This window comes from Muntiacus reevesi, chromosome X, assembly GCF_963930625.1.
Source record: "Muntiacus reevesi chromosome X, mMunRee1.1, whole genome shotgun sequence".
Lineage (NCBI taxonomy): Eukaryota > Metazoa > Chordata > Mammalia > Artiodactyla > Cervidae > Muntiacus > Muntiacus reevesi.
This window is the reverse complement of record NC_089271.1, coordinates 52,214,316-52,229,955: the sequence shown is the minus strand read 5'-3', so window position 1 is coordinate 52,229,955 and position 15,640 is coordinate 52,214,316. Positions and strand designations below refer to the sequence as shown.

Sequence of the window (15,640 nt, the reverse complement as noted above, 5' to 3'; positions counted from 1 at the left end):
GGGTAGGGAGGTTACTGGAAGGGGGAGGGTGGTCACTGGGTGCACCTTTACTCTTCTTCCCCCACCCTCAGCCAGCCTGTCTCCAGTTACTGTTGACCAGTCTCTCAAACTGAGTGGAGCAGAAATACCCACAGACATGTATGTGGGTGAATCTGTTTGGGGTGTGGGTATAGATGAGTGGACAGATGGGAGGATGGATAAGTGCTTGGATGGACTGACGGACAAAGTAGAATGTTGCATGGGTTGGTGATGGAAAATAAATGGACGGATGGATAGGTGATTGGGTGAATAAACGGACAAATGGGTTGCTGGACAAGTGGATAGGTAGAGGAGGAAAAAGTGGGGAGATAAATGGACAGATGGATGGCTAGGGGGATGTGTGGATGGATGAGTGGGCAGGTTGATGGATGAGCTAATGGGAAGACTAAAGAGTAGGTATAATAAGTGATAGGCAGAGCTATGGATGGGCTTCCCTGATAGCTCAGTTCGTAAAGAATCGGCCTGCAATACAGGAGACCCCGGTTTGATTCCTGAGTTGGGAAGATCCACTGGAGAAAGGATAGGCTACCCACTCCAGTATTCTTGGGCTTCCCTTGTGGTTCAGCTGGTAAAGAGTCTGCCTGCAATGCAGGAGATCTGGGTTTGATTCCTGGGTTGGGAAGATCCCTTGGAGAAGATAAAGGCTACCAACTCCAGTATTCTGGCCTGGAGAATTCCATGGATTGTATGGGGTCACAAAGAGTCGGACACTACTGAGCGACTTTCACTTTCCCTTTTAGAGCTATGGATAGATGGACAGATAGATGGGTGGTGGTGGAGAATCCATAGGATAGGTTGATAAATAGGTGTATGGGGTTAATATACAAATGGATGAGTGAATGGGTAGGTGAGTTAATGACTAGATGGATAGGTGACTAGATGACATAGATAGTGACTAGATGGTGAGTTAATGACTAGGTAGACCCATCTAAATGGATAGATGGGTAGGTAGAAGGAAGGGTAGAGAAATTGGTTGTGTGAGTGGAGGAATGGATGGCAGGTGGGCAGTGGGTAGGAGGAGGGATGGAGACATGGACAGATCAGGATTGTGGTGAACAAATGAAGGATTACATGGGTGTACAAGTCCGTTGAACGGCTAAAATTGGTCTTGCTCCCCCATTGCCACATACCTTTAATTACTAAAGGTGAGGTGTCCTCTGTGTGCCAGGCCCCTCTCACATCACTCCATTTAATGCTCCCAATTACACTCATGTTGGGGTAACTCTCTGTGGACAACAAAGAAAACGATGCAAGTCACTTGCTCAAGGACACAAATCAGTGGCACAGCGGGGGTTTGAACCCACCCATGCCTCAGGCACTCTTGCAGCCCAGGAGCAGAGCCCTCTAGGGAAGGAGGCATGATTTGAGGCTCCTGGATGTAGACAAACGGGGGAGACTGCACCTCAGAATGGAGACTGCCTGGGGGAGAGCGTGCTACCTGGCCTTGTCCCCATCTGTACTCCCCTTATGCCCCCACTCCCACCCCTGTTTCACATCTGAAAACGGAGGACAGTGCTCCAGTCCCACAGCAGGTGTCTTAGAGCTAGACTCTAACCCAGGACCTCCAAGGAGCAGCTTTGGGGGTTTGGTGTCTAGAAAAACACCCCCCACCAATCCCCCGCCTCCTTCTCCAGCCTAGGGGGCAGGGTGGGGACACAGCGCTGCATCATTCCCCATGGCACTCTGCGCTCTGGGGCCATTAACCGATGCTTCCCCATCGATTGATCTGCTAAGTGCTGCTGATTCAGACGGGTGGGGGCGGGGGCCCTGGGGGCAGAGGGGGTAGATCTGGGCAGGAAGAGGGGGGAGTCCAGGAAGGAGGTGGGGAGAATTGGCAAAGCTCCCTGCCACCCCCATTTTCCAGATGACGCGACTGAGGCCCAACCAGCTTTGTAGGAGGCGGAGTCTCCCCAGGGTCCCTCTCAGGCTGTCCTAGGGGAGGGGTCTCTGGGAGCCACGAGGCCCCTCCCTGCCTCTCCCTCCATCTCCCGGCAAGCTCAGAGGGGCGGGGAGAGAGAGCCAGAGGAGGTGGAGAACTCGGAGCAGCTCTGCAGAGGGGGGCAGGAGCTCCGGTGTTTGATACCCCAGCCCCACCGCTGTTGCTGCTGCTGCAACGGGGACATAGGTGAGGACGGCCCTTGGGGAAGGGGGAGGGGGCCACCAACAGTGCTGTCCTTGTCCTTGCCTGATCCAGCCCCCATGCCCTAGCCCACCCTGGGACAGTCCCAAAGGTCCTGCTGGACCGTGTCCTTCCAGAGTCTGCTTCCAGGGACCCAGCCCCATTCTCCTGCCTGTGCTGCCTTCTCCTCTCCCAGGCCTGGCCGTGGCTGCTTCTCTTCCTCCTCCAGCTGCCAATGCTGCTTTTGCCGATGCCCAGCACACACCGCCAGCCCCTCGGGGTGTGGTTTCCCTAGACCAGCCCCCAACGGTAGGACGCAGCCTGATCCTACCCTTCCCCGTGGGCCTCCTGCAAGGTCCAACAACCCCCTTCCTGAGACACACCCAACTTCCTTTCAGCATCCTACCCCGTTCTCTAGTCCGTTTTGAGGGGGATCCCCCTTCCTCTTCCTCTTAGCCTTTTTTGATTCTCTGGGAGCTCTGGGGCTGTGCCCAACTTCCTTCCAATTGAGTCCCAGCCCTGAGGGGTTTCCCAGGTTCCTTCCCTCCCCCCGGAACTCTTGAGAGCGTGGACCAGGCTTTCTCAGCCCCTCCGGATACCCTTCTCTCTCAGACACATCAGCCTTTGCAAAATAACGTGACCCCGCATCTCCCCTTTTAGATACCCCACCCCCTTCTCCAGCCCCGCTGGGGTCCCTACCTCTCCTTCCTTCCCTAGAACTCCTGTAGAGTGTGGACACACCACCCCCAGGCTGTTCTTGGCAGCTCTAGGCACTCAAGACACCTCTCAGCCTCTTTACAACTTCCTGGCTCTATAGTCACCCCTTAGATGCACCAACCCCTTTCCTAGATCCACGAGGGGGCTCCAATCCCCTTATCTTCTCCCCAGAAGTCTTGAGAGTTTGGATGACCCTCCTCAATTCTCTCAGACCCTCTACAATCCCCTTCCAGACACTCTCAGCCTCTTGCAAACACCTCTGGTTCTGTTTCTACCCCCTGGATGCCCCAATCCTCTCTCCAAGCCCACTAAGTGGTTCCAGTTCTTTCTTTCTTCCCTCAAAATTCTTGAGAGTGTGAACAACTCCCCAGTATTTCCTGCTCCTTCCAAGACACCCCCAGATATCTCTCAGAATCCTCTAGAGCCGTCTCAGTCTCTCTGAACCCTCCCTCGGATTCTTCTTGGCATCTGTAGATGCCCCCTTTCTGCTCCTTTCCATGTTCCCTAGCCCCTTCTTACCCCCTCAAGACACCCCCCTGATCCCTCTAAGACCCTCTACATCCCCCCCAAGCCCTTGCCCATCTCTCTATCTCTAGTTCCTCCTCCTGGTTCCTCTTGGCCTCTCTAGACGCCCCCAGTTTCCTTGTGCGAGTGGCCCAGGGCCTCTCCAAGCCTCCACCACCCTGGAGACAGTCACATTTTCCTAAAGGCTTCCCCCAAGTCTCCGTGGGCCTGGGGCGTGGCAGGATGGCGGCAGGCGTGGCCACCTGGCTGCCTTTCGCGCGGGCGGCTGCTGTGGGCTGGTTGCCCCTGGCCCAGCAGCCCCTGCCCCCGGCGCCAGGGGTGAAGGCATCTCGAGGGGATGAGGTTCTGGTGGTGAATGTGAGCGGTCGGCGCTTTGAGACCTGGAAGAACACACTGGATCGCTACCCAGACACTCTGCTGGGCAGTTCAGAGAAGGAATTCTTCTACGACGCCGACTCGGGCGAGTACTTCTTTGATCGCGACCCGGACATGTTCCGGCATGTGCTGAATTTCTACCGCACGGGCCGGCTGCACTGCCCACGGCAGGAGTGCATCCAGGCCTTCGACGAAGAGCTGGCCTTCTATGGCCTGGTGCCTGAGCTCGTGGGCGACTGCTGCCTCGAAGAGTACCGGGACCGCAAGAAGGAGAACGCCGAACGTCTGGCAGAGGACGAGGAGGCCGAGCAGGCTGGGGACGGCCCAACGCTGCCGGCTGGCAGCTCCCTGCGGCAGAGGCTCTGGCGGGCCTTCGAGAACCCGCATACGAGCACCGCGGCCCTTGTGTTCTACTATGTGACCGGCTTTTTCATCGCCGTGTCGGTCATCGCCAACGTGGTGGAGACCATTCCGTGCCGTGGTCCTACACGGCAGCCACCAAAGGAGCAGCCCTGTGGCGATCGCTTCCCACTGGCCTTTTTCTGCATGGACACGGCCTGTGTTCTCATATTTACGGGCGAATACCTCCTGCGGCTGTTTGCTGCCCCCAGCCGATGCCGCTTCCTGCGGAGTGTGATGAGCCTCATCGACGTGGTGGCCATCCTGCCCTATTACATCGGGCTCTTCATGCCCAAGAACGAGGATGTCTCAGGTGCCTTTGTCACCCTGCGGGTGTTCCGGGTATTCCGCATCTTCAAGTTCTCCAGGCACTCACAGGGCTTGCGGATTCTGGGCTACACACTCAAGAGCTGTGCCTCTGAGCTAGGCTTTCTCCTCTTTTCCCTTACCATGGCCATCATCATATTCGCCACTGTTATGTTTTATGCTGAGAAGGGCACAAACAAGACCAACTTTACTAGCATCCCCGCGGCCTTCTGGTATACCATTGTCACCATGACCACACTTGGGTGAGTGCAGACCCTGTGTGGGGAGCTGCCCGGTCAGTCAATTATACTCACCTTTTCTGTAAAATTAAAAAAGGTTAGATCAATGATCACTTTCTCTATTTGAGCTCCAGTCTGTCATCTGTAAAATTGAGAGTTGGATTAATCTCCAAATCCCTTCCACCTCTGACAATGCCTTTATTTTCCTTGTCAGGAGACTTGGATTCCAGGATGGTCTTAGTTGCACTGTTTCTGTTGACATTTTACCCCCGGGCCGGTTTTCCCCTCTGCAAAATGAGAAATGATAACCCCTTCAACATCCAGATGGGCTTCCCTGGTGGCTCAGTTGGTAAAGCGTGTGCCTACAACTTGGGAGACCTGGGTTCGATCCCTGGGTCGGGAAGATCCCCTGGAAAAGGAGATGGCAACCCCCTCCAGTACTCTTGCCTGGAAAATCCCATGGACAGAGGAGCCTAGTGGGCTATAGTCCATGGGGTCGCACAGAGTCAGACATGACTGAGCGACTTCACTTTCTTCCTTTCAACATCCAGGGGTGATTCAGTCACATTGTGAAAATTCTCTTCATGTTTCTGGTGCAGGATAAATAGAAATTGGCTTTCAAGCACCCTCTTTTCCATCTTGAGGGCCCATGTCTCCCAACCCTTTAGATTCATCAGCTGTGTGGGGCAGTACCTTTGTGGCTTGGTGATTCCTTGATGTTTCCCCAGAACAAGATATTTTCAGTGTTACTTTTTTTAGTCCTTGAGAGGAAATGGGATAAAAGCATCAGATGAAATCATCAAACTTATTTTGTTCTTAAAGACTTTGTCTAGGGCAGATACTGTGATCCTTTTCTAAATTCCTATCACTGGGATTAGGTAGGCAGTCACTGCTTGGGATCTGTTGAGTGAATGCATTAGGATTACTCAGTAGCTTAGTAGAGGTACAAAAAGTTGATTTGAGGTTTCTAAGAAAAATTCTAGTTGGGGGTTCACGATTATGTCAACAAATACTGAGCACTGAGAACAGGTTGGAACTGAGTATTTTGATATCTTTTTATCCTATTCAATCTTCCCAACAACCCTGGGAGGGTGTCTCATAGTTGAGGACATAGTCTGAGATGACACACCACAGAGTCAGAATGGTCAAGTTGGAGAGAGTTTTAAATGAGTCAAAGGAAAGAAATAAGAAAGAATCATCCTGGGAGTGGAGGAGGTTGGGGTGGGGAGCAGGCACAGCCAGAGCAAAGGCCCAGAGGCTGAAGACTGCAGAGGCTGTGTTTCTGTGGAGCAGATCTGGTTCTGTGGTTAGAACAAAAGTACACTGTGATCTTGAGCAAAGCAGTTATGGAACCTCTCTGAGCTTCACCCCCGCACCCCCAACCAAACAAGTTGGTAAGATTGGCTTTGCTCCATCTCCATTGGAGGGGGAGGGGCATGGTATGGAGAAAGAGAGGGAGGAGTTTCAAAGCTCCCCCCTATTTTTTCATATGAGGACAGTTTCAAGGCTTCCCCTGGGGGAATAAGAAGGGATCCTACCTAGAGAAGGTAAGACACACAGGAGCAACACCAACAGAGAACCCCTCCTAGGACTCAGAGCCCTTTAACTGACTTGTGGTGGTGGGACTCTTTCTCTGGGAGGCTATATTTACTGCCTGTGACTTCCTCCTTCTCCCCTATTCTGGGTATTAATAGATTTCTAGCTGACTCAGATGCCCAGTGCACATCTTGGATGGGGACAGCAGACAGTAGGGGCTGAGGGCCCATTTCTCACTTGACCCCTACTTGTGGCCAGGGAGGTCATTCCCTACAGAGTTTGCAGAGCAAGAAACTGAGAGTTTGAGTGCCTGGCCAGGGTCGCAGAGTGAGTCAGGTTGGATGGGATGCGATGGGGGACTGAGGGGTGGGTGGGCATATTTCTTGACCTTGGCTTACCTCCCCCGGCCCCAGCTATGGAGATATGGTGCCCAGCACCATTGCTGGCAAGATTTTTGGATCCATCTGCTCACTCAGTGGCGTCTTGGTCATTGCTCTGCCTGTGCCAGTCATTGTGTCCAACTTTAGCCGCATCTACCACCAGAACCAGCGTGCTGACAAGCGCCGAGCACAGCAGGTAACTGCACCTTCCACCTGAGTACTTACTATTCCCCATACCCCAAGCCAGTCTCCTTTTGTTTGCCCACCTGATCTTTTCTCCTCCTCTTTCTGTAGAAGGTGCGCCTGGCAAGGATTCGGTTGGCAAAGAGTGGTACCACCAATGCCTTCCTGCAGTACAAGCAGAATGGGAGCCTTGAGGTGGATAGGGGCTCAGATTGGGGTGAGAGGTGAGCAGCGACAGGAGGTGGAAGGGTCTGACCCTATCCCTCTGCTCTATCCACTCCAGGACAGTGGCGGTGGGGAGGAGCAGGCACTGTGTGTCAGGAACCGCTCTGCTTTCGAGCAGCAACATCACCACTTGCTGCATTGTCTAGAGAAGACGACGGTGAGGCCTAATGAGAGGTGGTATGGCAGAATGAAGGGGGTCCCTTTTCCACCAAGCTAGCTCCCTTCTGGAATGGGAGGCTCACTACTAACTGTAGAAATCACACAGGGCTTCCTGGAAGAGGCCCCAGTAGAGCTGAGTCTTGAAGGGTGGGCAGGGGAAGGGAAGAGAGAGCAACTGACAGAAAGGAATGGCCTAAGCAAGGGTCTGGGGGTGAGGTCAGTGTCTGTGTGGTGCCTTGTGATCATGCCTCCATTCTGCCCACAGTGCCATGAGTTCACGGACGAGCTAACCTTCAGCGAGGCCCTGGGTGCTGTCTCGCTGGGTAGTCGCACCAGCCGCAGCACTTCCGTGTCCTCCCAGCCAATGGGAGCTGGCAGCCTGCTATCTTCTTGCTGCCCCCGCAGGGCCAAGCGTCGTGCCATCCGCCTTGCCAACTCCACTGCCTCGGTCAGCCGTGGTAGCATGCAGGAGCTGGACACGCTGGCAGGGCTGCGGAGGAGCCCTGCCCCTCAGAGGTGAGGACCCCCACCTGCTGTGCCCCCCTTTCCCCAGGGAAGCTCAGAGCTTGAACCACAGGGTCTGAGATTTCATGACTTCAGATCTCGCCAGTCGAGCTCAAATCCAAACTCCTCCATGCTGGAAGTTTGCTTATCTTGTTTGGAATGCCTCATTTTTCATTTGTACTTTCAACAAACATTTCTTGAGCACCTACTATATGCTAGGCACAGTTTGGGGCATTCTGGAGTTCATTTTAGTTTAGGAGTTTAGTTCAATTTAGGAGGTGAATAGAACAGACAGAAATCCTGACATTATGGAACTTATATTCTAGTGGGATGAGACAGTTAAAAAACAAAAACACAGATAGGGCAGTGTGTTTTATTTATTTATTTATTTTTGGCTGCACTGTGTCTTCATTGCTGCACACCAGCTTTCTCTAGTTACAGTGAGCAGGAGACTACTCTTCGTTGTAGTGTTTGGGCTTCTCATTGTGGTGGCTTCTCTTGTTGTGGAGCACAGTCTTCTAGGCACGCGGGCTTCAGTAGTTGCAGCACATGGGCTCAGTAGTTGCGGCGTGTAGGCTCTAGGGTGTGTGGGCTTCCATAGTTGCAGCACACAGCCTCAGCAGTTGTGGTGCATGGGCTTAGTTGCTTCACAGCATGTGGAATCTTCCTGGACCAGGGATTGAACCTCTGGCCCCTGTATTGGCAGGTGGATTCTTATCCACGATGCAGTATGTTATGTGGCAAGGAGAAAAATAAATCAGGGATGGGGGATAGAGAGTGTAGAACAGGGTGTGATGCACTTTTAATAGTGTGGTTGGGGAAGGTTTTGCTGAGGTGACATTGGGAGTTGAGACCTGAAGGAAGAGAAGGAGTGAGTCACGTGGATATAGAGAGAGAGCTTTCCAGTTAGAGTAAAGAGCCTTTGCAAAGACCCTGAGGCAGAATGGGTCTGCAGGTTAGAGGCACAGCCAGGAAGCTTCTATGTGTAGACTGGAGTGAGAGAGGGGAAGAGTGGGAGGAGGTAAAATCAGAAAGGAACAGGGACCAGGTTGTGTCATCTTCCTGTAGACTGTTGTGAAGATTCTGACACTGTAAGGAGTAATCACGATAGAGAACACTTTTATGTGTGTGCTCATTGTGTTCCAGACACTATTCTGAGCACTTTGCACCATTTATTATCTTATTTAATCCCCACAACAACTTTCTGAGGTAGGAAATAGTATTTCCATGCTCCAGATGAGAGAAGACAGGTTTAGAGAGGTTAAAGTGGGGTCAGGACTTTTTTGACTCCAGAGCACTCACTTGGCACCACCATAATTGAGGGTGCAGGGGAAGCACTGAGCTCAGGGCCAGGGACCCAACAGGCACTCAGTAAATGTCATGATTGCTGTGGCAAGTATTAAGATGACTTTTTAAGAACCTTCCATATTCCCACCCTTATCCACAGCCGCTCAAGCCTCAATGCCAAGCCCCATGACAGCCTTGACTTGACCTGCGACAGCCGGGACTTCGTGGCTGCCATCATCAGTATCCCCACCCCTCCTGCCAACACCCCAGATGAGAGCCAACCTTCCTCCCCTGGCGGTGGTGGTGGTGGGGCCAGCAGCACCCTCAGGAACTCCAGCCTGGGTACCCCTTGCCTCCTTCCCGAGACTGTCAAGATCTCTTCCCTATGACAGGCAGGCCTGCCCATCCAGAGTGCCCTCCCAATTCTTGGGGTCTCCTTTCCAAAGCCATATTTTGGGAAGGTAGAGAAGGGAAGGCCTGGGGACCCCTTCTGCCCCCCACTGAGAACTATGCAATGGAGTTTCATGGAATGGTCTACCTGGTGGGGAAATAGCCAGGGAATGGAAAACTTCCCCTACCCCAGACAGTTTTCCTTGCGGGAGCTGAAGTGCTGGGCTTCCTCAGACCCTCAACCTCCTTGCCCCAGCACACTGGGACTGGCACCTACACCAAGCTGGCCTCCTGCATGCTCCTCCCCTCCCCAGTTCTGACACAAGAAGGAGAGGTGAGACCTCCTCTTCTCTCTGGCTGAGCTATGGAGGTTTGGGGGTTCAGAGAAGAGAACTCTCACTGATGATCTGGCCTCTAGAAGAAGACCCCACCCTCCACCAGGCCCAACAACTGCCAAATTCTGAAGCTTGGAATGCAACCACAGGTTTCATGGGCTGTGGTTTCAGCAGTGACCTGCCACCCCTAAACCTTGGCTGAGGGGTTAGGCTGCCTTTCCCCAAACACACAGATAGCACAAACACCACTCCCCTTCCCTGGCTGCTGGAAATGGGTCCCCACAACCCTGTCCTCCACTGGGCCGCCAGCAAACTCTAGCAATAGCAGCTGCTGCCGTGACATTATGCAAAGCCTCTGCCCAGTTTGCTGCAGCATTTACATCTGCCCTAATCATAGGGGCCACCTCTAACTATGCCACCTTCTCTCTTCTCTGGTTTACCTCCTTCCTGGGTTGGGCTGGAGTCTGGACTGGCTGAGATAAAAGTCTGGCAGCCAGCAAGAACTGGGCTGTGTTTAGAGATCATGGGCTGACTCCATGTTCTTGGGCACGAGTCCACAAGCATCAGGGACTGAGGCCCAGCTTATTCCTGAACTCTAGGAGTTGTAGGTGGCAGGAGAAACTTCTTGATCTCCTCCTCCAACCCCACAATGCCTTTTCACATATTCCTTTCTCTTCTCCCTCTTGGGTCACCTTCCAGAACTCTCTGTCTGCTCTCAGGCTGAAATCTGACATCATCTCAGGTTCCCTGTCCCCAGCACTGTCCCTGTGGAGTTGGTGGCTGACCAAGATGTAGTTTCCATCAGTCAATAAAACCTGAGAGGAGAGATGAGGATGAGCACCTCCTGGCTCTGTGGGTTTGGGGCTGGGTTGGACTGGGGGGTTGAAAATACTCCAATTTCAATTCCTTTTAACTAGTAGAAGGGCTATTGTGGGAAAAGTTATGGGAGGTGGATGGCTGCTGGTGTTATTTTAGAAGATGGGGATCTAGGAGAAGTGGAAGAGGGTGCTTAGAAAAGGTAAATCTACAGCCAGTGAGATAGACTAGGAGATCCTGAGACATGCCCCATGAACATAATTTGCTCCAGCCCCCTCACTCACAGATAGAGAAACTGAGAACCAAGGCAGCACACACTTGCTTAGAGAAGACTTAAAACTAGGCTTCCTGACAGCAAACAGTTCTGAATTAAACCCTGATGAAAAGCATCTCTCGGTTTGGCGAATTCCGCTTCCTTGTGGATGTCCCCTACCTTTACTCTCTCTTTTGGGCCACTGGATACTCTAGACTAGCGTAACTGAGCTCTGTGGAGCACGGAGAAGACAACCCTTGGATTCAGGATGACATGGGTTCCAGTCCGTGGGTGAGAGGATCACTTATCTTCTCTGGCCTCAAGTTGCTAATCTGTGAAATAGAGATAATCATTCACTCATGCACCAAATATTTATTAACTGCATATCACGTCCTAGCCCGAGGTGTACAAAAATGGGCAAAGTAGACACCTCTGATCTACAGGGGTGAGTGTGGAAGGCAATTAAGCAATTAGAACATAGTGTAGTAGAACCAAGATTAATGGATGGCAGGAGAATCTAACCTGGCCGAACAATGAATTGGAATTGGCCAGGCAAAAGACCAAAGAGTGGAACGTTTTAGGCAGAGGGAACAGCATGTTCAATGACCTGGAGGTTAGAGCACCAGCTCAGGGCCTTGGGAAACTGAAGTGGTTCAGCACAGCTGGTGAGGAGAGTGTGAGGCTGTGATGAAGGTGAGGATGTAGAGGCCAGGTGAGGATGTAGGCCAGATAACAAAAGGCCTTTGAAGCTATGATACAGATGTGGACTTCATCCTAAGGATAATGGGGACCCCTGAAGGCTTATAAACAGGAAAGTCATCCTGAGGTTTGTTTTTCAGAAGGATTATTTTGACTGTGGGGAGTAGATTACAGAGAACCAGTCTTGGAGGGAGGAACAGTGATGAGTCTTGCAGTTGTCCAGCTGGCAGATGATAGTGGTTTAGACCAGGTAGGTGGCAGCAAGAGTTAGAAAGTCAAGAGATTGCAGATATAGGATTGGCAAAACTTGGGGTTGACAGATATGTGGGATTTGAGGAAGAGGAAACAGAGTTAACTCCCAGAGTTTCTGTCTTGGGCAAAGACTAGAGGGGGGTGCCATTCATTCATTGGCAAAAGGAACATCAGAGCTGTTGAGCACACAGTGACAGGCACATAGTACTTGGTGAAGGTTGACTACAATTATTATCATAAGTTCACTTCTAGATGTATAGTGCTGGAAAAATATTGAGTAGGGAGTGGGATATATGGGTAAGTGAGATGGTCATAAGATGATTCAGTGTGATAATTTGCATAGGCATTTGTCACAGTGCCCTAAACACAAGAAGCTCAGTTAACATGAGCCTTCTCCTCCAATTTAGTCTCATAAGCAGAAAATACCATTATAGTCTATTTATTACTGACACCTTTCAGGAAAGACCTTTAACTAGGGTTGGCATTTGAGGGAGAAGGTTGAGTGGCACTGAGAAGAGTTGTATGATGGCCTGTTATATGGCTTGGCTCCTAAGACTGGCAAGGAGCCCTCACCTCTCACAACACTTCCTTCGTTCATGAGCTCAACTCAACTCAAATCGAGGTAGTCTGGGCAGGCATTATCATTCCCGTTTTACACATGGGTAACCTCAAATTTGAGACACTGACTTTCTCAAGGTCATACAGTGGTAATGGTCCACGTGTGCCTGGAACTGAGGTCCTCCTGACTCAAAAGCTTGGGGTCCTTTCCATTGCACCACAGTACAGACTAATTTAGTGATGTACCAGGCATAGCACTAGACCCTTTGCAAGGATTAACCTCTGATCCTTGAATTGGGATTATCATTGTCATTTACAAAGTAGAAACTGAGGATGGGGTGGGTATTAAATGATTTGTCAGAGATCACTCAGATAGGAGAGGCACAGCTAGGATTAGCTTGTAGTTCTCCATCTGTTCAGTAGCAGGAATTTTACCAACTTTACTGCTAGACGCTGGTTGGTGACCGAGCTGATTTATAAACATTGCTCGATTCAGGTAAACAGTTTCAGAGGAGGAAAAAAAAAAGAAAAAAAATGTACCGCGCCTGCGCGCTAGCCACGGAGGCGGGGAGGTCAACGCGAGGGCGAGAGTACGCGGATGCCAGAGCGGGCGTGTTTGCTTCCCAAACACCCACTTGTCCCCACGATGCATGTCTGTCCCAAGGTTGGCCCTTCCGACTTGAGTGGTGGCATCTCTTAACCAATCACCGCGGCAGTCGGCCTGTTGCCAGGGTGAAGTGGCGCCCGCCTCTCCACCGGATGTGAATTCCGGGTGGAACCGGAATTGACGCTTCAGGAGCTAGCTAAGCTCTGGGAGTGTTGATATTTTTGCAGTCAGTCCGGCTGACTTCGGCCAACTTAAAAGCCTGGGAGAGAGGCGATTTTAAACTTGCTGTGCGTGGGGCAGTCCACGCTGTTCTGTCGCAGTGCCCCCGACTGCGAGTCAGAGCCTCGGGGAAAGAAGACCCGGACGGAACCAGCGAAGGGAAAGGCAAGGAACAAGGGTGCCGACTTTGACTGAAATCTGAGACGGAGGGCAGGGGAGGGCGACGTCCTCTTCTGATTGGCCTGTGGGCATCATCGAACACCCACGCAGCCGCTTCGATTGGTTGGTGCTCGCAATTGTTGTGGCGGCAACGAAGATTTTGCCCACGTACTTCCGAGCTAGAGGCGGGGCTGTGCCCCAGCGCGCCTGCGCAACGTTCCAGGCCCCACCCGGTAGTTCAAGAACCTGCGAGGGGGCGGGGCGAAGAGGTGCTTGTTTTGGTTCTGTTTTCTTTGAAGCCGTAGGCCGGAACGAGCGTAGCAATAAAGTTGTTGGACTTGGAGAGGCTACGACAAGCTCGCCGCGGTGCCTTAATCTTGGACTTCACATCCGGGTTCTCCTGCCGCGTGACCCGCGTTCCGCCGACGGTTCGAGAACCGGTGCCGCGCGCACTTTATCCGGGTCCCGGCGATCCCGTCGTCCTTCGCGCACAACTATAGCCCCCCCCTCCCAATCCGGGTCCTGTCCCAGCGTCCCCCGCGCCGGGTTTGCTGGGGGCTACTCGGCAGTGCCGCCATGACTATTCTCCCCAAAAAGAAGCCGCCGCCTCCCGACGGCGACCCCGCCAACGAGCCGCCGCCGCCCGGACCGCTGCCCCCGGCGCCTCGCCGCGGCGGGGGTGTAGGCGTGGGCGGCGGCGGCACGGGTGTGGGCGGCGGCGACCGCGACCGTGACTCGGGCGTCGTGGGGGCCCGTCCTCGGGCTTCGCCACCGCCTCAAGGCCCTCTCCCAGGGCCACCGGGTGCGCTTCACCGCTGGGCGCTGGCCGTGCCGCCTGGCGCCGTGGCGGGCCCTCGGCCACAGCAGGCCTCTCCACCTCCTTGCGGGGGCCCTGGAGGTCCCGGCGGCGGTTCTGGTGATGCGTTGGGTACAGCAGCGACGGGCGTGGGCGCGGCGGGTGTGGTGGTGGGCGTGGGCGGTGCCGTGGGTGTGGGCGGCTGCTGCTCAGGGCCGGGTCACAGCAAGCGGCGGCGTCAGGCCCCCGGGGTTGGTGCGGTTGGCGGGGGCAGTCCTGAGCGTGAGGAGGTCGGCGCAGGTTACAACAGTGAGGATGAATATGAAGCGGCTGCAGCGCGCATAGAGGCCATGGACCCCGCCACCGTCGAGCAGGTATGGGCATTGGGGTGGGGGAGGTGAGTGAATATGGTGGATGGGATCCCTAGACTGGCTAGGGACCCAAGGAAGGCAGTTTGAGCCTGCTTCAAGGGGCCTATGTTTTCTCTCTTGAGTCTGGCACTCTTTTCCGTGGTGATGGGGTTGCGAGACACTGTCCCCACCCCCCGCCCCCCCCTCTCGGAATTTGGGGTTAGAGGCCGCAGATAAGATGAGGATTTAAAGATGGGGTCTGTGGTCTCTTCTAGGACCCGTAGTTGATTGTGGGCCCTGGGGCCTCATCGTGTAGGGCCAGTAGGTAGGCACTCCCCAGGAGAGACAAGCAGAGGAGGGGAGTCTCGTGACTTTCCAAAGGACCTTGGTTTGTGTTTGGTGACTTGAGATTTCTTTTCCCCTGGAATGAGATTCTTAAGATTCCTCCTCCTGGGAATACAAGTAAGGTGGCGACCTCAGAGATAACGAGTGTCCCCAAGATACCTAAATCCTTTTCAGGGATCTGAGAAGCTATATAGGGCAACCCTTTTTCCTCCTCAGGGGAATACAGCACAGGGCCATGCAGCAGTGGAGTCGGAGACTCCCTTTTCTGGAAGTCAGGGACCTGACACACACACATACATATTCTCCTATGATCTCTTTCCACTTGGGGACTAGGATCAAAACCAACGCCCTGGAGAAACTCCACTAGGGTACATGAGATTCATCCCTTTCTAAGTGACAGGGGTCTTATGCTTTCTCTAAGGGATCTGAGATCTCCTTGGAGACAAGAGTCTGAATCTTTCTCTAGGAGCTTAAGCTTTTTTTAAGGGCTGGACACCCCTCCCCCAGGCCTGAACTTTTCTTCAAGAAAATGAGACTCACTGTTTTGTATTTGGGAGCCTAGGATTCCCCCTGCCTATAGCCTGGGGCTTTTAGGTCTGAAGCCCTCTTCAGGAAATTGATATCCCCCCAGAGGTCTCTAGGGGACTTTGCTATTCAGGGACTGGTCTGAGTATTCTCTTTAGGCATCTGAGACCCACTGTGCCAAGGATTCTTGAGCTTTCTTTCAAGGATAAGAGATGCATACATACCTCACTGACCAGTTTGTCTCTAGAGATGAGGTCCACGCTTCCCCCTCAAGGAACTTAAGGCACTCCTTAGGAACAGGAGGTCTCCCCGGGCCAGAATTGAGCCCTGAGACCTATCCCTT

At 53.0% G+C, this 15,640-nt stretch overlaps 2 protein-coding genes across 6 annotated transcripts in view; both read left to right on the top strand.

Moving 5' to 3' along the window:
• The first annotated feature begins 2,533 nt into the window (after positions 1-2,533).
• Positions 2,534-10,830, top strand: KCND1 (potassium voltage-gated channel subfamily D member 1). The gene is made up of 6 exons (XM_065915571.1): positions 2,534-4,743; positions 6,669-6,831; positions 6,930-7,013; positions 7,102-7,200; positions 7,468-7,718; positions 9,154-10,830. The coding sequence occupies exons 1-6, from the start codon at positions 3,623-3,625 to the stop codon at positions 9,380-9,382; spliced, it is 1,947 nt and encodes a 648-aa protein (XP_065771643.1). The 5' UTR covers positions 2,534-3,622; the 3' UTR covers positions 9,383-10,830.
• A 2,259-nt stretch (positions 10,831-13,089) lies between these two features.
• Positions 13,090-15,640, top strand: part of OTUD5 (OTU deubiquitinase 5) — a 28,120-nt gene continuing 25,569 nt past the window's right edge. For 2 of the 5 annotated variants that reach the window (XM_065914790.1, XM_065914789.1), the window contains exons 1-2: positions 13,091-14,209; positions 14,378-14,451. In XM_065914790.1, coding sequence (XP_065770862.1) covers positions 13,858-14,209; positions 14,378-14,451 — 426 coding nt within the window. In that variant the 5' untranslated portion in view covers positions 13,091-13,857. Of the gene's footprint in view, positions 14,452-15,640 lie in introns of all 5 variants that reach the window. The other 3 variants (XM_065914788.1, XM_065914786.1, XM_065914787.1) reach the window with 2 other exon arrangements.